The sequence below is a fragment of the Eschrichtius robustus genome, chromosome 2 (assembly GCF_028021215.1).
Source record: "Eschrichtius robustus isolate mEscRob2 chromosome 2, mEscRob2.pri, whole genome shotgun sequence".
NCBI classification, from domain to species: domain Eukaryota; kingdom Metazoa; phylum Chordata; class Mammalia; order Artiodactyla; family Eschrichtiidae; genus Eschrichtius; species Eschrichtius robustus.
The window spans coordinates 178,254,621-178,272,498 of record NC_090825.1 but is presented as its reverse complement, the minus strand read 5'-3'; the positions used below and the strand labels follow the sequence as shown (position 1 = coordinate 178,272,498).

Below are 17,878 nucleotides of genomic sequence, written 5' to 3'. Positions count from 1 at the left end.
GTGCAGTGCAGAGGCCCACCCTGGGAGGGAGAAGGCCTGGGTGGGGGGTTGCTCTCTGGGGGATCCCCAAAACTCTTCCTGCAACGCCCAAGCCCAGGGGCAGCTCTGAGCTCCAAGCCCACCTCGCTGTGTGGTCGAGGTGGCCCCTTGACCTCTCTGGACCTGGGCTGCGGTGGCAGCCGGGCGGGCAGGGGCTGCAGCCAGCCCCCAGGGGTGCGTCTATACGTGCCCAGAGTTTGGGGTTGGCTCAGCGAGTAACAGCGGCGGCACGGCGGCCAGGTTTCGTAATAAACCGGTCTTTTAATTGCTCCGGGGCAGGAGGAGGGGAGAAGAAAAAAAAAAAGAGGCAAAGATTTGTTGGACTTGGGTGGCGCCGGCTGCAGAGAGAAGAGGCACTGTTTTTGCAAGGAGCCTGGAGCAGCTAACTCGGACTTCAGTAACACTTCCTGGTGAGCCTGCAGGAGGTGGCGTGGGCGGCGCCAGTGCTGTTGGAGCGCAGGGGAGGTGGAGGTCCTGGTCCCGCACTGAGGCCGGCGGTAAATACACAAGAACCCAGAAGCTTTAACAATTTATTACAAGGCCATCATAGTAGAAGTAAAAATATATGTATCTGTAAGCTTCCCATCTTTCTTTCACCGATTCAAGTAACAAGTGCAAGTAACAAAATAGATTGTCTGTTTAGTTTGCAGACTGGGAGTTCGCCGGTACAGAGCAACATCAGGCCCGGCTCCCAAGTCCCAAAGTACTGTTCTGGCCACAGGGTGCGGACCCTCGGCCCACCAAGGCCCGTCTGCACATGTCAGCTCTGGTCTCAAGGAGTGGGGGGGGTACTATCAGTCCCACCCCACCCCTGAAGTGTGGAGTCTAGGCCCTCCTGTGTGTGAGGGGACAGCTCCCCCACTCCAGCTTCTGCTCTGTCGCCAGGCCTGAGCTCCAGGGTCCCCTCTCCTGCTGGCCTGGGTCCCATCTTCTCCTCACACGGTGGCCGCTGCTGGCGCTGCTCCAGGCCCGCCGCCCTGGGGTGGCCACGCACTCCCTCTCCTGTCTTCAGCCTCCAACGATCCTGCCCCCGATGGTCTCATAGGTTGGGTTGTTTGGGGGGGTTCTGGGAGGGAGGGGGGATCAAATATTTATTTTATCGTGTTTTTTGGCAGCAACAGGTTCTGACGCCGGGCAGGGTCTCAGCGCTCCTGGAGGGGGATGTAGGGGACCCACTGGTTGTTCTCCCTGCTCTCTTCGCAGTAACTGGCAACCTCCACCAAGCCGTGGCTTTTCCAGGCGTCTGTATGAGGGTTCTGTGGGAAGGCGAGAAGACGGGGTTCAGTGGGAGCCCCAGGAGTGGCTGGGGAGTCCCCCTCTCCCAGAGCCCCTCTGGGGAAAGCAGGTTGGCTCAAAATAGCTCCCTGGGTGACTAAGGCCCCAAGACCCAGCCGGCTGCCCACGGGGACATGCCGAGCATGGCTGAGCGCTGAGCTGGTGCAGACCGGCCAGCTCGACTTTGTTGACAAACAAGGGGCCAGGTGCCGGGGTGGGGAGGGGGCGGGGCGGGGCCGAGGCCCAGCTCACCGTGACCAGGAGGCAGTGCAGGTCCCGGGCCTCGGTGGTGCCCTGGGTCTCGGCCGGCTCGCCCAGCAGCTGTGCCAGGCGCTGCATTCCTGACACCCGCACGATGTCAATGTCGTTGTCACAGCAAAAGGACTGGATGAGCGTGAAGTGGATCTGCAGGGCGATATCGTCCTCCTCCTCCTCGTCAATAGCCAGAAGGCACAGGACCACGCTGTCAGGGTCCCTGAGGAGCCAGAGTGGCATGGTGGGTCAGCTGGGGACTGGGGAGGGGCCACCGTTACGGCGGGGAGTTTGCAAAAGCAAAGAGAAACCGCAGGTGCGCAAGGGATCGCGTCTGCATGCAGATGGTGGGGGAGAAGACATTCGGTTCAAAGGATGGCGGGGTAAGGCAGGGGCATAGATGGGGTGACTGCCTGCAAATGATGCAGCACCGGGATACTGCAGCCTCCACCCCTCAAAAAAAAAAGCAGAAAGACCCTCGACCCACAGTAGGGACACTTGAGGGTGTCCCAGCCCCATGCAAGCGAAGGATGCAGCAGGGAGCGTGCAGAGCGGAGGAGGTCCCCACCCGCGCCCAGCCCGGGGCCGGGGTCTCACTCACACATTCATCAGCTTGGCCGACTCGTACACCCCCACGGTGAGGCGGTCCTGGCGCTGCGCAGCCACCAGCAGCTCCTCCACCGCGGCGCTCACAGTCTGCATCCTGGGGCCAAGGGAGACGGGGGTCAGCGCCGGGCCGGCCACGGGGCGCTCCGGTCCCCGCCCGGCCCGGCCGACCTCAGGCGGCGGGGGCCCCGCTACTTACTTCTGCGCCGCGTTGTCGCACGCCACGAGCTCTTCCAGGGTCATGTTGCAGTTATAATCCACAGTGGAAAACAGCCCCACGACAGTTCCAAGGGAGAAAATGCAAAGTCCGAGGCCGGAGAGCCCAAAGCCTTCCTACGGAGCCCAAGCGTTCGTCAAGACCTTCGCAAGGCAGCGAAATCCTCCCCAAATAAGGCGGAAAAAAATTGCAAGCGCCTCAGCAAGAATAATCCAGGCAGCTGCAAAGAAAAGCCTGACGTCCTCGGTTTCAGCGACCTTAGCGCGCGGCCACCGGCGCCGCCTTTTATAGACTTGTACAAACAGGGGCGTGGCCCCGGTGGCTCATCCGCCCCTCCTATTGGAGAAAAAACAAAGGCGAGAGAAACCCGCGCTGCGGTTGGCCGGCGGCGGGGAGGGGGCGGGGCGCCGTGAGGGGGCGCCCCACGTGGGGGCGAGAGCCGGGAGGAGGGCGCGGCGCGGCGCGGCGCGGCGCGGGGTGGGGCGGGGCGGGGCGGGGGGGGTGGGGGGAGCCGGGGGAGTTTGAGTGCCAGAAAAGAAAAAAAAAAAGCAGAAGTTTTCTCCTGATTTCCCGGCAGCCGCGCCGCGTTTCGGGGCGCGCGCGGGATTTCCAGCGCGCGAGGCGGCCTGGACTTTCGGGGGGGCCTGGAAACCCCGGAGAGTCCCCGGCCCGCGCCTTTCCAGGTTCTGCTGGGGTTTTGCAGGGAGAGGGAGTACGGTTTGCAGCCTGATCCTTTCTAGGTGGTGGTGGCGGGAGTCTCCCCAGGCTTCAGGGACCCCAGACCCTGGGTGGCTTTACTTTCTGGGCCTCTGTGTCCCTATCTGTCCAACGGGAATGCAGCGCTGGCCTCTTTGGATTGCAGTGAGTCCTAAATACAGTAAGGGGTGCACGGTAAGCGTTTAACAAGAGGTGGTGGTCGCTGGAGGCCGCCTCGAGGTACCCAGAAACGGGGGCTGCAAAGCCTAGGGCCGAGACCGGGCGCCCCATCCCCACCCGCCGCGAGTTTCAGGGTGGGGCGCGCGTGGGAGGCGCAGGTGGCTCGGCCTCGCGGGCTCCGCGCCCCCTGCAGGCGCCTCACGTTGCAAGGTCTGACCGCACGTCCGCCTCGCACCTGACCGTGGGGGGAAATCGAGGCCCGGGAGAAGCGAGGGGAACCGGTTCCTGCGTGCGTCGCGCGCTGCCACCTGGGCGCGCTTGCAGTGGTGGTCGCCGCCTTTATTTCCTCCCTCCGGAGCGGCCGCTGAATGTACCTAGCGCGCACTGGGCACCAGGCTCCCCGTATCACGGTTCATTTAACCCCCAAGGACGCGGGAAGCAGGGGCTACTCTCATCTGCAGGATGCAAAAGGGGAAACTGAGGCTTGGTGAGGCCTCCACTCCCCCAAGCCCCCGGTTAGTTCGTGTCGGAGCCACACGTGTGCGCCAGTCACAGCCGCACGCTGGGACGGCCGCCAGCCTCGCCATCTCCCCTGGAAAGCAGTTCACGAGCCAGGCGGGCAGGCCCGCGTGGGACTGGCTCCCACGGCCGAACGGGGGCTCCCGATGACTCACAGCTGCGCCCACTCCCCCGCCAGCCTGGGGTCTGGCCTCCGCCCGGCGGCTCAGTTCCCCCAGCTCCCGGGCTAGCTGTCCGGCTGACGCATCGCGCCGCCTCCGTGCCGCCCACCGTGGGGGCGCGAAATGTCCCGGGGGCTGCGGGGCGCAGCGGCGCCACCTGGTGGCCGCGCGAGGTCCCTGCGCCCGCAGCGCCGGAAGGGACAGACCGGCGGGGGCGGGGTGAGGAGGAGGAGGACTGGGACTGGGGTGGCAATTGCAATATTTTAAATACTCAATATTTTATATGTGAAACATGTATTTAATAACTTTATAGTTGCAATATTTTTTAAAAATCAACTAAACTACTGCCCAGGGGCGCCTGCTTTTGTTTTTTTGTTTTTTTAATTTGGTTGTGCTGGGTGTTAGTTGCAGCTCAAGGGCTCCTTAGTTGCGGCTCCAGGGCTCCCTAGTTGCCGCACGTGGTCTCCCCAGTTGCTGCATGCGAACTCTTAGCTGCAGCATGCACGTGGGATCCAGTTCCCTGACCAGGGATTGAATCCGGGCCCCCTGCATTGAGAGCGTGGAGACCCAGCCACTGCGCCACCAGGGAAGTCCCCTGGGTTTTTTTTAATGGTAAAATGTGCACGATATTCATCATTTCGATCACTTGTAAGTATACCGGTCAGTGGAATTAAATACATTCACGATGCTGGGTAACAATCATCGTGATCTTGACCCAAACCTTTTCTATCATCCCCAGAGTAAACTCTTGGGAATTAGACATGAATTGCCCCCAACTCCTGACACCCACCATTCTACTTTCTGTCTCTATAAATTTGATCCTTTAGGGACCTCCTATAAATGAAATCATACTGTATTCATCCTTTGGCGTGTTATTTTACTGAACATAATGTCCTCAAGGTTCATTGATATTGTTCATCCATGTGTGTGTCTGCGTGGCCTTCTTTTTTTTTTTTTTTAATTTTATTTATTTATTTATTTACTTACGGCTGTGTTGGGTCTTCGTTTGTGTGCGAGGGCTTTCTCCAGTTGCGGCAAGCGGGGGCCGCTCTTCATCGCGGTGCGCGGGCCTCTCAGTGTCGCGGCCTCTCTCGTTGCGGAGCACAGGCTCCAGACGCGCAGGCTCGGTAGTTGTGGCTCGCGGGCCCAGTTGCTCCGCGGCATGTGGGATCTTCCCAGACCAGGGCTCGAACCCGTGTCCCCTGCATTGGCAGGCAGAGTCTCAACCACTGCGCCACCAGGCAAGCCCTGCATTGCCTTCTTTTTGAGGCTGAATAGTATTAGACTGTAGGGAGGGGCCGCATTTAGTTTATCCATTCATCCGTTGATGGACACATGGGTTGTTTCCGCAGTTTGGCTGTTGTGGATGCCCGTTTTTGTCAACAAAGTTTTATTGGAACAAAGGGCAGGGTACAAGGTGAGGGGAGTGAGGTATTCACCTCAGACACAAATTTTAAGGGAATGCCACAAAACTCAGTCATCAATATAAACAGTATTATAGGGACTTCCCTGGCGGTCCAGTGGTTAGGACTCCTCGCTTCCACTGCAGGGTGCGCGGGTTTGATCCCTGGTCGGGGAACTAAGATACCACAAGCTGCATGGTGTGGCCAAAAAAAAAAAAAAGATATTTTTTATTTTAAAAATATATGCCAAAAAATCCCCACCCATGATGAGCAAAAATCAAGGTTTTATATACAGACACCATCTGACAGGATGAGGGGTGGAGGGCAGGGAGGTGAGTTATGCACATGCAAGGTCAGATCCTGTCTTTATTTGCAGTTTTGATCTTTTATTCATCATGGATTTTTTTGTATTGATTTTGACTTTTGAAAATATTGCATTAAAATATTTATCTTGAGGATTGAGTTCTGGGCACCCCCTTAAGTTTTGCTCCTAAGGTGAGTGCAGCCCTGAGAATGTCCCTGTCTGCTCCTAGGTGAGAGAGGTGACCCTGTTCACAGGGGAACCCTCACCACCCTCATGGAGAACATGTGAGTTGGCAACTTCCCCAGCCAGGAAACCGGGCATATCCGCTCCCGCCTTGCAAATGAGATCCCTTGTCTCTAGAATTGATAAACATAACAGCTTTAAAATTTAATTTTGCATTGCATTCAAGATACGCATAACAGCAAACTTTTCTTGAGCATTTACTACTACGTGCTCAGCCATTTGTAAGCAGTTTCTCCTTTGATGCCCATGAAGCAGCACTTGTGTGATGGTTGCAAGTTTACAGGGGGTGGAATAGAGACTCAGGAAGATGGTGCTGTTCATCCAAAGGCATGGAGCTCAGAGTTGTCCACGGATATTCCAAGATACTCCAGCTATTCCAAAAGGCTGGGGTTAGGACGGGATGTCTGGAGTCTAGAGGGAGAGAGAGGGAAATTGGGGGGCGCAAAATTTAAAGGGGAACCAAAACCTTGCTCATCAAGATAATCTTTTTCTCTCATTTTTTTATCAAGCTAGAAATCACATACCATAAAATCCACCTTTTAAAAAAATATTTATTTATTTATTTATTTATTTTTGGCTGCATTGGGCCCTTGTCGCTGCGCGCAGGTGCTCTCCAGTTGTGGCGAGCAGGGGCCACTCTTAGCCGCGGTGCGCGGGCCTCTCACTGCAGTGGCCTCCCCCGTTGCGGAGCACCAGCTCCAGGCACGCAGGCCTCAGTAGTTGTGGCACGCGGGCTCAGTAGCTGTGGCTTGCAGGCTCTAGAACGCAGGCTCAGTCGTTGTGGCACACAGGCCCAGTTGCTCTGCGGCACACGGGATCCTCCTGGACCAGGGCTCGAACCCGTGTCCCCTGCATTGGCAGGCGGACTCCCAACCACTGTGCCAACAGGGAAGTCCCAAATCCACCCTTTTAGAGGATCTAGTTCAGTGGGTTTCTGTAGAGTCACAAGTTTGTGCAACCATCACCACTAATCCAGAATGAGATAAATATATTTTTTCTTTTTCTTTTTTGGCTGAGCCATGTGACTGGTGGGATCTTAGTTCCCCAACCACGGACTGAACCTGGGCCCTCAGCAGTGAAAGCACAGAGTCCTAACCACTGGACCACCAGGGAATTCCCGAGGTAAATTTTTTTTAATGTGATAGTCTAAATCATAATGCACGCCAAAACACCCATGATGAACGGAATATTAAAATTTCCCATCAAGACAGGGTCAGTGACAGTCCCTTACCAAGCCATATTGGAGCCCCAGACGAAAGGAAAACAGTATGATTGATCCTGTCTTGATTTCAAATTTTGATAATGTAGTTGGCATGGAGTTTTTTGCATTTAAAAAATTTTTTTTAAATATTGCATTGAAATATGATTTTTCATTGTGACTGAGCTTTGGCCTCACCCTCATTCTGGCCCTGCTTCTTGGGACCCTGCCTTTAACCCCCACCCCAAGCAAACCTGGGAGACAGGAGTGATGTTACCAGTGGACAGAGGGGAAACCAAGTGTCTAGGAGGTTGGGGCATTGGTTTTGCCTTGGGGGGTGGATCAGGGTTCTCTCCCAGCATGGTGGCTGGAATGCTGCAGGGTTAGGAGTCCCAGGGCTGGGGAAGGACATTTGAGAGGTGAGTGCAGAGCTGGAGGCCCCTTTGCCTCATAGGAGGTGTTATGGACCAAAAGTTTATGTCCCCAAAATCCGTATGCTGAAGCCCTAACCCCCATGGGATGGTGTTTGGAGGCGGGGCCTTTGGGAGGGGATGAGGGTTAGGTGAGGTCGTGAGGGTGGGCCCCCCGGGTGGGCCCCCCCCCCCCGCCCCGCCCCGCCCCGCCCCCGGTAGGTTTCGTGTCCTTGTAAGGAGAGGAAGAGAGACCAGAGCTCTCTCTGCCATGTGGGGTCACAGTGAGACCAGGAAGCAGGCCCTCACCAGGAACTGGCCACACCGGCACCTTGATCGTGGGCCTCCCACTTCCAGGGCGGTGAGGAATCGTGTCTGTGGTTTAAGCCCCAGCCTGTGGTGTTCTGTTATGGTTACTCAAGCCAGCTAAGACAGGAGGGGTGTGAGGGGCAGGGATGAGGAGAACGGGGGCTCAGGGCAGGGGTCGGGGGTGACCAAGGAGACTTCTGAGTGCCTGGCTTTGAATCCCCTCCTGACCAGCTACATGAACTCGGGCAAGGCATCCCGCGCATGAGACCCCTGTGCCTCAGTTTCCCCCTCTGCAAAATGGAAATAATAGCGTTATCTAGGAATGTTCTGAGCACAAAATGCATTCAATCTTGTCCACACTTAGGAGAGGGCTCTGTGCGTGGTAACTGCCCTCTAAATGGGGGAATTAGGGACTTCCCTGGCAGTCCATTGGTTAAGACTCTGAGCTCCCAATGCGGGGGGCACAGGTTTGATTCCTAGTTGGGGGACTAAGATCCCGCATGCCACGTGGCATGGCCAAAAGATAAAATAAAATAAAAAACAAAACTTTAAAAATAAATAAATAAATAAATAAATAAATGGGGGATTCAGGCATTGATTGAAGGCCTAGTGGGTGCTGATTCAGCACTGGGGGGGTGGTAACGCAACTACTTCAGGTGGAGTGGTCAGGGTGGGCTTCTCTGGGGAGGTGACATGTAAGCTGAGACCTGAGTGATATAAAGAAACCAGACCGGGGAGGCTGTGAAGGGAGAGGGCTCTGGGCACAGCACATGCACAGGCCCTGAGGCGGGGCCACACCTGGCACATGCGAGGATCCCCGAGGAGTTCCGGATGGCTGGAGCAGAGTGACTGGGGGGAGGGGAGAGGAGATCAAGAAGGTGGGCCTTGGGGGCTGCAGGTGGGGTCTGGATTCGACCCGGGGTCAAAATAGCAAAGGAAGCCTTTGGCAAGCTTGAAGCAGGGGAGGGACTGGCCTCTGACATCATTTTTTGTTTGTTTGTTTGAAGATGAGCAAGACATGATTCCGGTCCCCAAGGAGAGGCTTCTGGGTGGAGATGAGTCATCATCTGACCTTCTAGACGTTGGGAAGACAGGATGGGCTGGGAGGAGGTGGAAACAACACACACCAGGTGACAGAGATGTCAAGGGCAAAGGTGAGGAGGTGGGGAGGCCGGGGTCACATCTGGGGATACCGAGGAGGACGGCGGTGGGGCAGGAGTGGGGGAAGCAGCCACAGCAGGAGGAGGCCGGGATGGCTGTGACTGTGACATCCGGGGGAAGGGCTTGGTAGGGGCATCTCTGCTCTGAGGTCAAGCTCGCCTGGTTCAAATCCCACTCCATCCCTCACAAGCTGTGTGTCCTTGGGTTGGTGACCTAACCTCTCTGAAACCCCCTCCTTTCCTGGGAAGATCAGGTTGTCGAAAGGCTTACAAAAACCCACGACTGAGACTGGGTTTGACCTGTAGAAAGTGCTCCGTACACCTCCTGTACAGCGCTTACCTTGAAAGCCACTTGAAGCCACGCCCTCCCTCCCCGGACGTCAGTGCCCCCCGATAGATAGCCGATAGCCGGCTCTCCCTGCAGTACCCAGAGGGCTCCCTCCAAAACCATCCGCTCACCCTCCAAACAAAGCCCCAGTGGAAACCCATTCCCGCTGTTCTCTGAACGTGCCCGCATGGTCTCACCCCAAGGCCTCTGCCCTTGCCAGTTCCTCTCCCTGAGCACCCTCCCCTGCCCGTGCCAGCTCGCCATGTCCCCCTCTCAGTGCCACTTCCCCTGGCCACCTGTGAAGCGTTCCACGCCCCCACCCACATTTCAACTCCCCCTTTTTTCCTTAGCACACAACGCCGTCTAACATACTATGCATATTCTTATTCATCCGAATCATTCCTTGCCTTCACTCAAATGTTGGCTTCACCAAACAGGAGTTGCCATCTGTTTTGCTTGGCATGGTGTTCCTAGTATACAGTAGGTGCTCAATAAATACGTTCTGGTTGAATGACTGAATGAGACCCCAGCAACAGGCTGGGAGGCTCGGCATTACATTAAAAGATGCATTTTGGGGAGTTCCCTGGTGGCCTAGTGGTTAGGATTCCGGGCTCTCACTGCCGTGGCCCAGGTTCAGTCCTTGGTTGGGAAACAGATCCCTCAAGCCGCACAGAGCGGCCAAAAAAATGCATTTTTTAAAAAAGGAAAAAGCATGATTCTCACGTGAATATCCAATCGATGTGCGTCAGAGATTGCATGGAACTTGTTAATAATGAAGGGACCTGTAAGATGTCTTCTAGGCCAGCCAGAGGCTGAAATGAATTTGTTTAGTCAATGCAAAATGATACAGGACACCACCTAGAGGGGTGGGATAGGGAGGGTGGGAGGGAGATGCAAGAGGGAGGACATATGGGGATATATGTATACGTATAGCTGATTCACTGTGTTATAAAGCAGAAAGTAACACACCATTGTAAAGCAATTATACTCCAACAAACATGTTAAAAAAAAACAACAACAAGGGACTTCCCTGGTGGCGCAGTGGTTAAGAATCCGCCTGCCAACGCAGGGGACACGGGTTCGAGCCCTGGTCCGGGAAGATCCCACATGCCGCGGAGCAACTAAGCCCGTGCGCCACAACTACTGAGCCTGCGCTCTGGAGCCCGCGAGCCACAACTACTGAAGCCCACGCACCGCAACGAAGAGTAGCCCCCGCTCACCGCAACTAGAGAAAGCCCGCGCGCAGCAATGAAGACCCAATGCAGCCAAAAATAAATTAAAAAAAAAAAACAACAAAAACAAAACAAAACAAAATGATACAGGACAATCATCATTTTTCCATCGGATAATTTACAGTTCTATGGATGCATGGAGTTTAGCCCATTATTTGCTTAGAAGACATGGTTCCCATAAGACAATCCCCACTTCAGACACCAGCTGTCAACTGGGGTCCCTGGGACCACCTTCACTTGGACCAGCTGGCTACAGATTTGGGGTCCCCATGCCTACCCTCGGGTTCCATAATTCACCAAAATGACTCAGAACTAGCAAAGTGCTCAGTGTACGGTTAGAGTGTAATAGTCTCCTAACCAACATGTTGGCAGGGCTGTTTCCTCCTGGAGGTTCTGAGGGGGAATCTGTTCCAGGCCCCTCCAGTGGCTGCCTGTGGTCCTTCGCTTGTGGACGCATCCCTCCAGCCCCTGCCTCCATCTTTACCTGGCCTTCTCACATGGCCTCACCTCTCTGTATCCAAATCTCCCTCTTCTTACAAGGACACCAGGCATTGGACGAGGGCCCACTCTGATCCAGGATGACCTCATCTTTTTTCTTTTTTTTAACGCGCCACCTAGCTTGTGGGGGATCTTAGTTCCTGGACCAGGGATCGAACCCGTGTCCCCTGCAGTGGAAGCGCAGAGTCCTAACTACTGGACCGCCCGGGAAGTCCCCAGGATGACTTCATCTTAACTGAACCAATTATACCTGCCAAGACCCAGTTTCCAAACAAGGTCCCATTGACAGGTTCCAGGTGGGGTGTGAATCTGGGGGGACACTATTCACCCCAATACAGACAGTGAAGATTTGGGGCTCCCAGATTGGAGGGGGACCAGACGTGCAGCCAGGTCAGCCACCAAGAGTGAAGGGCCGTGAGGCACCCTGCATGGGGTGCAGAAGGGGTCGGAGGTGGGACTAACTTCACACCCTCTCTCTTCCCCAATAACTAATCCATCAACTCTGGCCCCCAGACAGATCTCAGATCGATCCCCTGCTCCATCCCTCGGTGCACCACCAGCAAGCCCACCCCTAGTATTTTTGGGACCCATTACAAGAATTCAAGAGGGCTGCACAACCCATGGCTAAGGGCTCAACAATTACACACCAAGTAACACACTGCCGAACAAAATAGAACTATCCTCCCACCTGACAAAGGCTCCAGTGGATTAAAGATGGCAGCACCAGGACCACAGTGAGATACTGCTTCACACACACTGGGATGGTTACGGTCAAAAGACAGGTAATAACACATGTTGGGAGGATGTGGAGATACTGGAAGCCTCATGCACTGCTGGTCGGAATGAAAAATGGTGCAGCCACTTCCCTCCCCTTTATCTGGGCTGGCTCTGTGACAGCCTTGACCCATGCAGTGTGAGGGAGGTGACACTGCCAGCCATGTCCCTTAGCTTCAGGAGGACGGCAGGTACTGTCCTGCTCTCAGGGAGTTCTGAGATATCACATAGGAAGTTTGTGCTGCATCAGTGGGCCCTGGAGAGACCCTGAGGCTACACAGAAAGGGAGAGGGGCTGGCGAGGCACCAGACCGACCACAAAAGGAGCCCAGAGCCCCCAGCACCGTTGCCAGCTGGATACCACGCAGGGCCCCCTGTCAACCCCACATGGGACAGAAGAACCGTCCTGCTGAGCCCCACCTGCATTCCCAACCCACGAAATCATGAGACACAGTAAAGTTTGGGGGTAGTTTGTTACACAGCAACAGATTAGAATTGAAACCTGCAAAGCCTCCTGGCAAGTCCGGTTCACATTTAGAACTCTCAGACTCCTGGCAGTTCTGCCCTGGAATGTGGCAGTGTGGGCAGAGCTGGCCCCAAGCTGGTGGCCTGCTGCCTCTGTTTTGAGGGTCTCAAAATCCCAGGGTTGGTCCTGTATTGTGAAGGTCCTCACCTGCACACGGAGGGCACCTCAGCTCACAGATCCACACTCCCCACAAAACAGCTGCCCTCTGTCACCCCTGGGTCCTGGGAGTGTACAGACTGGGGGCACTGCCTGCCTTGGGGGGAGGCACCCGGGCTTGGAAACAGGGGATTCCTGAGTGCTGGGTACTGGAGCGAGGGCTGGAAAAGAAGGTGTGGGGAGAGGTCCAGAAAGGTGACAGGCAGGCTCTAAGTGAGGCACTGACCCCGGCCCAGGCCACTGCAGCCCCTCACCTCAGTGACTTCTCAACATCCTCTCCACCTGTGCTGGCCAGGCAACTACAGCAACCTGAGGCTACTGCGCCCTTGAAATGTAGCCAGAGCCACTGAATAACCGAATTTCGAATTGAATTTCATTTTAATTAATTAAAACCCACAAACAGAAATGGTGTAAAATACTTTTTCGTTAAAGACAACTTTATTGTTTCCTTAAACCACTGAAAATTTAGCACCCAATTTGTGATAGGCTGTGAGTATGAAAAACACACTGGATTTCAAAGACTTGGTGTGGAAAAAAGAATGGAAAATATCTCCTCAATAATTTGGTTAATGGAAAAGAATATGAAAAAGAGGGAATTCTCTGGGGGTCCAGTGGTTAGGAGTCAGCGCTTTCACTGCCGAGGGCCTGGGTTCGATACCTGGTCGGGGAACTAAGATCCCACAAGCCTCGCACTGCAGCCAAAAAAAAAAAAAAAGAATACATATATTTATAACTGAGGGACTTCCCTGGTGGCACAGTGGTTAAGAATCCGCCTGCCAATGCAGGGGACACGGGTTCGAGCCCTGGTCCGGGAAGATCCCACATGCCGTGGAGCAACTAAGCCCATGCACCACAACTACTGAGCCTACGCTCTAGAGCCCGCGAGCCACAACTACTGAGCAAGTGCGCCACAGCTACCGAAGCCCGCGCGCCTAGAGCCTGTGCCCGTCAACAAGAGAAGCCACCGCAGTGAGAAGCCCGCGCACCGCAACAAAGAGTAGCCCCCGCTTGCCGCAACTAGAGAAAGCCCATGCGCAGCAACGAAGACCCAACGCAGCCAAAATAAATAAATAAATAAAAATAAATTAATTATATAACTGAATCACTTTGCTGTACAGCAGAAATTAACACAACATTGTAAATTAACTATACTTCAATAAAATAAAAATAATTTGTGTATGTCGATTGCAATATTGGTTAGAATATTTTGGGTATGTCAGGTTAAGTAAAACACTAAAAATTAGGGACTTCCCTGGTGGTCCAGTGGTTAAGACTCCACGCTGCCAATGCAGGGGGCACGGGTTCCATCGCACATGCTGAGCGGGGCCAAAAGATTTAAAAAAAAAAAAATTGAGATATAATTGGCATATAACCTTGTGTAAGTTTCACGTGTTGATTTGATACATTTATATGTTGCAACGTGATTACCACTAGCAGTTAATACCTCTATAGGGTCACATGATTATTGAAAAATTATCGTTTCTTTTTTGTGGTGGAATATTCTGTTTCTATTGGAACCATGTTGTTCTACACAGCAGTCTGAGGGAGGTTGTTTTTTTCACTTTTGAAACACAAAATACATCAAACACACAAAGAGCATCTGTAATTTATGCGTGCAGCTAAGACTAGAGACATTCACAGCCGCCCAGCTTTCAAAACACAACCACTATGCTGACTTCTGGGTTAATCACGTCCCCACTTTTCCCTTCAATTCTCTAACATTTGTAGCACACGGAAATAACGTATCAGCTAGTTTAGCTGGGTTTCAAATTTTATAAAAACAGAAGCATACTGTAGATATTCTTCTGCACTTTGCTTTTTTTGCATGATCTTATGTTTGGGAGGTCATTCTGTGTGTTAATTTTCCACTGCTGTATAATATTCCACTGCGTGAGTCTACACAAAGGTATTGGTGTGTCCTTTCTTTTGTGTGTGTCCTTTTTTTATTTAAAAATTTTTTTTGTTGAACTACAGTTAATTGACAATGTTGTGTTAGTCCCAGGTGTACAGCAGAGTGATTCAGTTATACATACATATATTCTTTTTCAGATTCTTTTGCATTATAGGTTATTACAAGATACTGAGTATAGTTCCCATTGGCCTATATGGGGTATCTGGGCCATTTTCAGTTTTTGTTTCCCTATTACAACAAACAGTGAGGGTTTCAAAACCCAAATCAAATCCTCTCTTACATGATAAGGAACCAAGACAGCCCCTGGATAATGGCCAGCAAGGATGTGAATCCTTCCAAGATCAGTACAAATGCCCTTGGGAGTCGACCCTGCCCCAGGGAGCCTTGACTGCAGCATCATAAAGCCCGGAGCCAGCCCACCCAGCTAAGCCCCACCCAGCTTCCCAACTATGGAAACTGAGATAAGAAACATGAGTGGCTTTAAGCTACTGTGTTTTGTTACCCAGCACTAGATGACTAATACACGGGTGTTACATGTGTTTCCTTCTCTAATACTGTACTTGTCTCCACCCACTGGAAATTCTTATTCCTTGCCATGTCCACCATCCTGGAGTGTGATTTTGTGCTGGCTGGTCCCTCTCCCTGCAAGGCTTCTCCCCACCTGTTCACCTGGTTGGTCCCCTCCTTCTCTTCGAGTCCTTGCTCAAATGCCACCTTCTCCAAGAGGCCCACCCTGTTTAAAAATGCACCCCCTAGCTCACATGCTCCCAAGCCCCTCATCCTGCTTTTTGCACCTCCCCACCTTATTATATTCTAACATGCCATAAAATTCACTTATTCATTAGGTATCTGTTTCCTCTGTCTTCCTACTTCATCCTTGTCAGCTTCCTGAGCGCAGGGAACTTTGTTTTGGACATTGATACAGCCCCAGTGCCTGACAGGCGGAGATGTCAATCAATATTTGTTTGTTTTTTTGGCCACACCACGAGGCATCTGGAACTTCACTGACCAGGGATGGAACCCGTGCCCCCTGCAGTGGAAGCGGGGAGTCTTAACCACTGGACTACCAGGGAAGTCCCATTATTTGTTGATTTCATTATTCCGGAACCCATTTAACAAACAGCTGTCCCTCCGGCCCCAGCGCTCTCCTTGCCCCCAGATTTCAGTTGGGATTTCAGGGTTCCAGCCCCAGATTCCTGAGTTCTGATCCTAGATTCCAGGTTTAGCCTCCAGGCTTAGGAATTGGGGTTCCAGAACCCGCCCTCCTCCGGGCTCTGGAATCAGGGACCTCCAGATCCAGGGTCTGGAATCCCAGCTCCCCAAAACAGGCTCCCGAATCAGGGTGCCCAAAATTCAGGCTCTGGAATCTCTGCCCCCCACCCCCCACCCCCCAGATCCAGAATCCACAGCCCTCCAGATCCAGGCTCTGGAATGAGCCCTCCCCCACCCAGTCCAGACTCCAGAATCCGCGGTCCCTCAGATCCAGGCGCCGGAATTCAGGATCAAGGCTCGCGATCCGGGCTGGGAGCCAGCAGCCGTTCCGCGGAGATTTTGAAAAATCTGGCGCCAAACTCCGGCGCAGAGCTTGGGCGGCGGCGCAAAGGGGGAGCGATAGGGGAATGGGGAAGGGATGGGGGATGGGGGAGGGAGAGGGGACAGGGCTTGGCCGGAACTTCTCGGGCTCGGGGATTTCTCGCCCACCGCCCGCACCCTCCACCCCCAAAGCAGGCAGCAATTAGCCATTAACTTTTCTAGCGCCCTGGGATCAGAGGGTCGCGGCTTCGAACCCCGCTTCGTCCTGCCCCTGCTGGGGGTCCCGGGACAGGTCCCTGGATCGCCCCGTGCCTCAGTTTCCCGTCCTGGAAACGGGCCGAGCGCCACCCCTCCGCCGCCGCCGCCGCGTGTCGCGCCCGGGGAGCCCGCGGAGTGCCCAGGCCTCGGGCTCCGGCGTGGGGAGGGGGTCTGGCCGCAGCTGTCGCCGCCCCGCCCGTTCAGCGCCAAAATTTGAAAATTGCCAACGCTTCCCAAACTGAACAAGGGGAGTGGAAGCTCCGGCAGCACCCACGGGAAGCGCAGGGCTTTCTGGGAGTTGGAGTCCGGCCCCCGGGGGGGTCCCGCGGTTGGGGGGGGCGGAGGGCTCGGGGCACAGGTTAGGGCAGAGAGTAGGGGCGCAGCCGCGGGGAGGGGGGTTGGGGAGGATGGGGCGCGGGGAACAGCATTCCTGGCGGAGGGAACAGCACAGGCAAAGACCTGGAGACGGATGGGGCACCCACGTGCCAAGAGGGGCCAGCTCGGTGGTCGGCCTGTGGGACCCTGCAGGGCCTTGAATGGCAGGCTACTGGGTGGCCCCGGGCGGTCGTCAGCGGGACCTGTGATGGGGAGGGGGTTGCAGCTAAGTCTGGGGGTGGAGGGGAGGAAAGGTGACCCCATGCCACCCCCAAACCTCGATCATTTTTCTCCCCTCAGGCCCCGCCTCCTGTAGTATCACTTATTCCTATTTTGCTTTAAACGCCCTCACGCTGTACCAACTGTGTTTTGCATTCGGTGTTCCTACCGTTATGAGGGATATGAGGGAAAGGCGAAAAGGCGACGACATACGGTCCCCAAGTATGAGCTAGCTTTTGAGAGGCTAGTCACAGCCTAGCCAGGGACTCGTGCCTGCCTGGGTGCTGGGGCAGGGCAGGGGGCTTTGTTTCTGGTAAGAGGGGAATGTGAGTGAGTGACTATCAGGATTCAAGACAGGAGAAAAAAAAAAAAAGGGCTTCCCTGGTGGTGCAGTGGTTAAGAATCCACCTGCCAATGCAGGGGACACGGGTTCGAGCCCTGGTCCGGGAAGATCTCACATGCCACGGAGCAACTAAGCCCGTGCGCCACAACTACTGAGCCTGTGCTCTAGAGCCCGCGCGCCACAACTACTGAAGCCCGCGCACCTAGAGCCCGTGCTCCGCAACAAGAGAAGCCACCGCAGTGAGAAGCCCGCGCACCGCAACGAAGGGTAGCCCCCCCTCCCCCGCTCGCCACAACTAGAGAAAGCCCGCGCGCAGCGGGGAGACCGTCCCACCGCACACCCCAGAGGGCTGGTAAAGGAATCCAAGTTCTCAGTGTGTGATTTGCTGGGGTCCCCGAGGAAGGCTGTTTGCACCAAGTCCCCCGAGGTGAGATGTATGGGGGAGGGGCGGTTCTCAGGGCAGAAAGAACAGCTGGCAAGTTCCAGGGTTAGAGGAAGGAAGTGGTTCTCCACTGAGGGTGATTTTGTCCCCTCGGTGACATGTGGCAACATCTGGGGACATTTTTGGTTGTCTGGATTGGAGGGGGTGGTGGTGCTGCTGGCATCAGGTGGCCGGGGTGGGGGGAGCCCAGGGATGCCGCCTGACATCGTACAATGAACAGGATGGTCCCCCCACAGAGAGTGATGGGGCCCAAATGTCCACAGCGCTGAGTTGGACAGACCCTGCTGTATCATTTTGCCTCTTCTAGGCAT

The 17,878-nt window shown here is 54.6% G+C and overlaps 1 protein-coding gene across 1 annotated transcript; it reads right to left on the bottom strand.

The window, feature by feature from the left end:
• Window positions 1–555: 555 nt before the first annotated feature.
• On the bottom strand, window positions 556–2,658 carry GADD45B (growth arrest and DNA damage inducible beta). The gene is made up of 4 exons (XM_068537381.1): window positions 2,372–2,658; window positions 2,168–2,269; window positions 1,567–1,789; window positions 556–1,295 (listed from the first exon to the last, which is right to left on the bottom strand). The coding sequence occupies exons 1-4, from the start codon at window positions 2,413–2,415 to the stop codon at window positions 1,182–1,184; spliced, it is 483 nt and encodes a 160-aa protein (XP_068393482.1). The 5' UTR covers window positions 2,416–2,658; the 3' UTR covers window positions 556–1,181.
• Window positions 2,659–17,878: the final 15,220 nt, after the last annotated feature.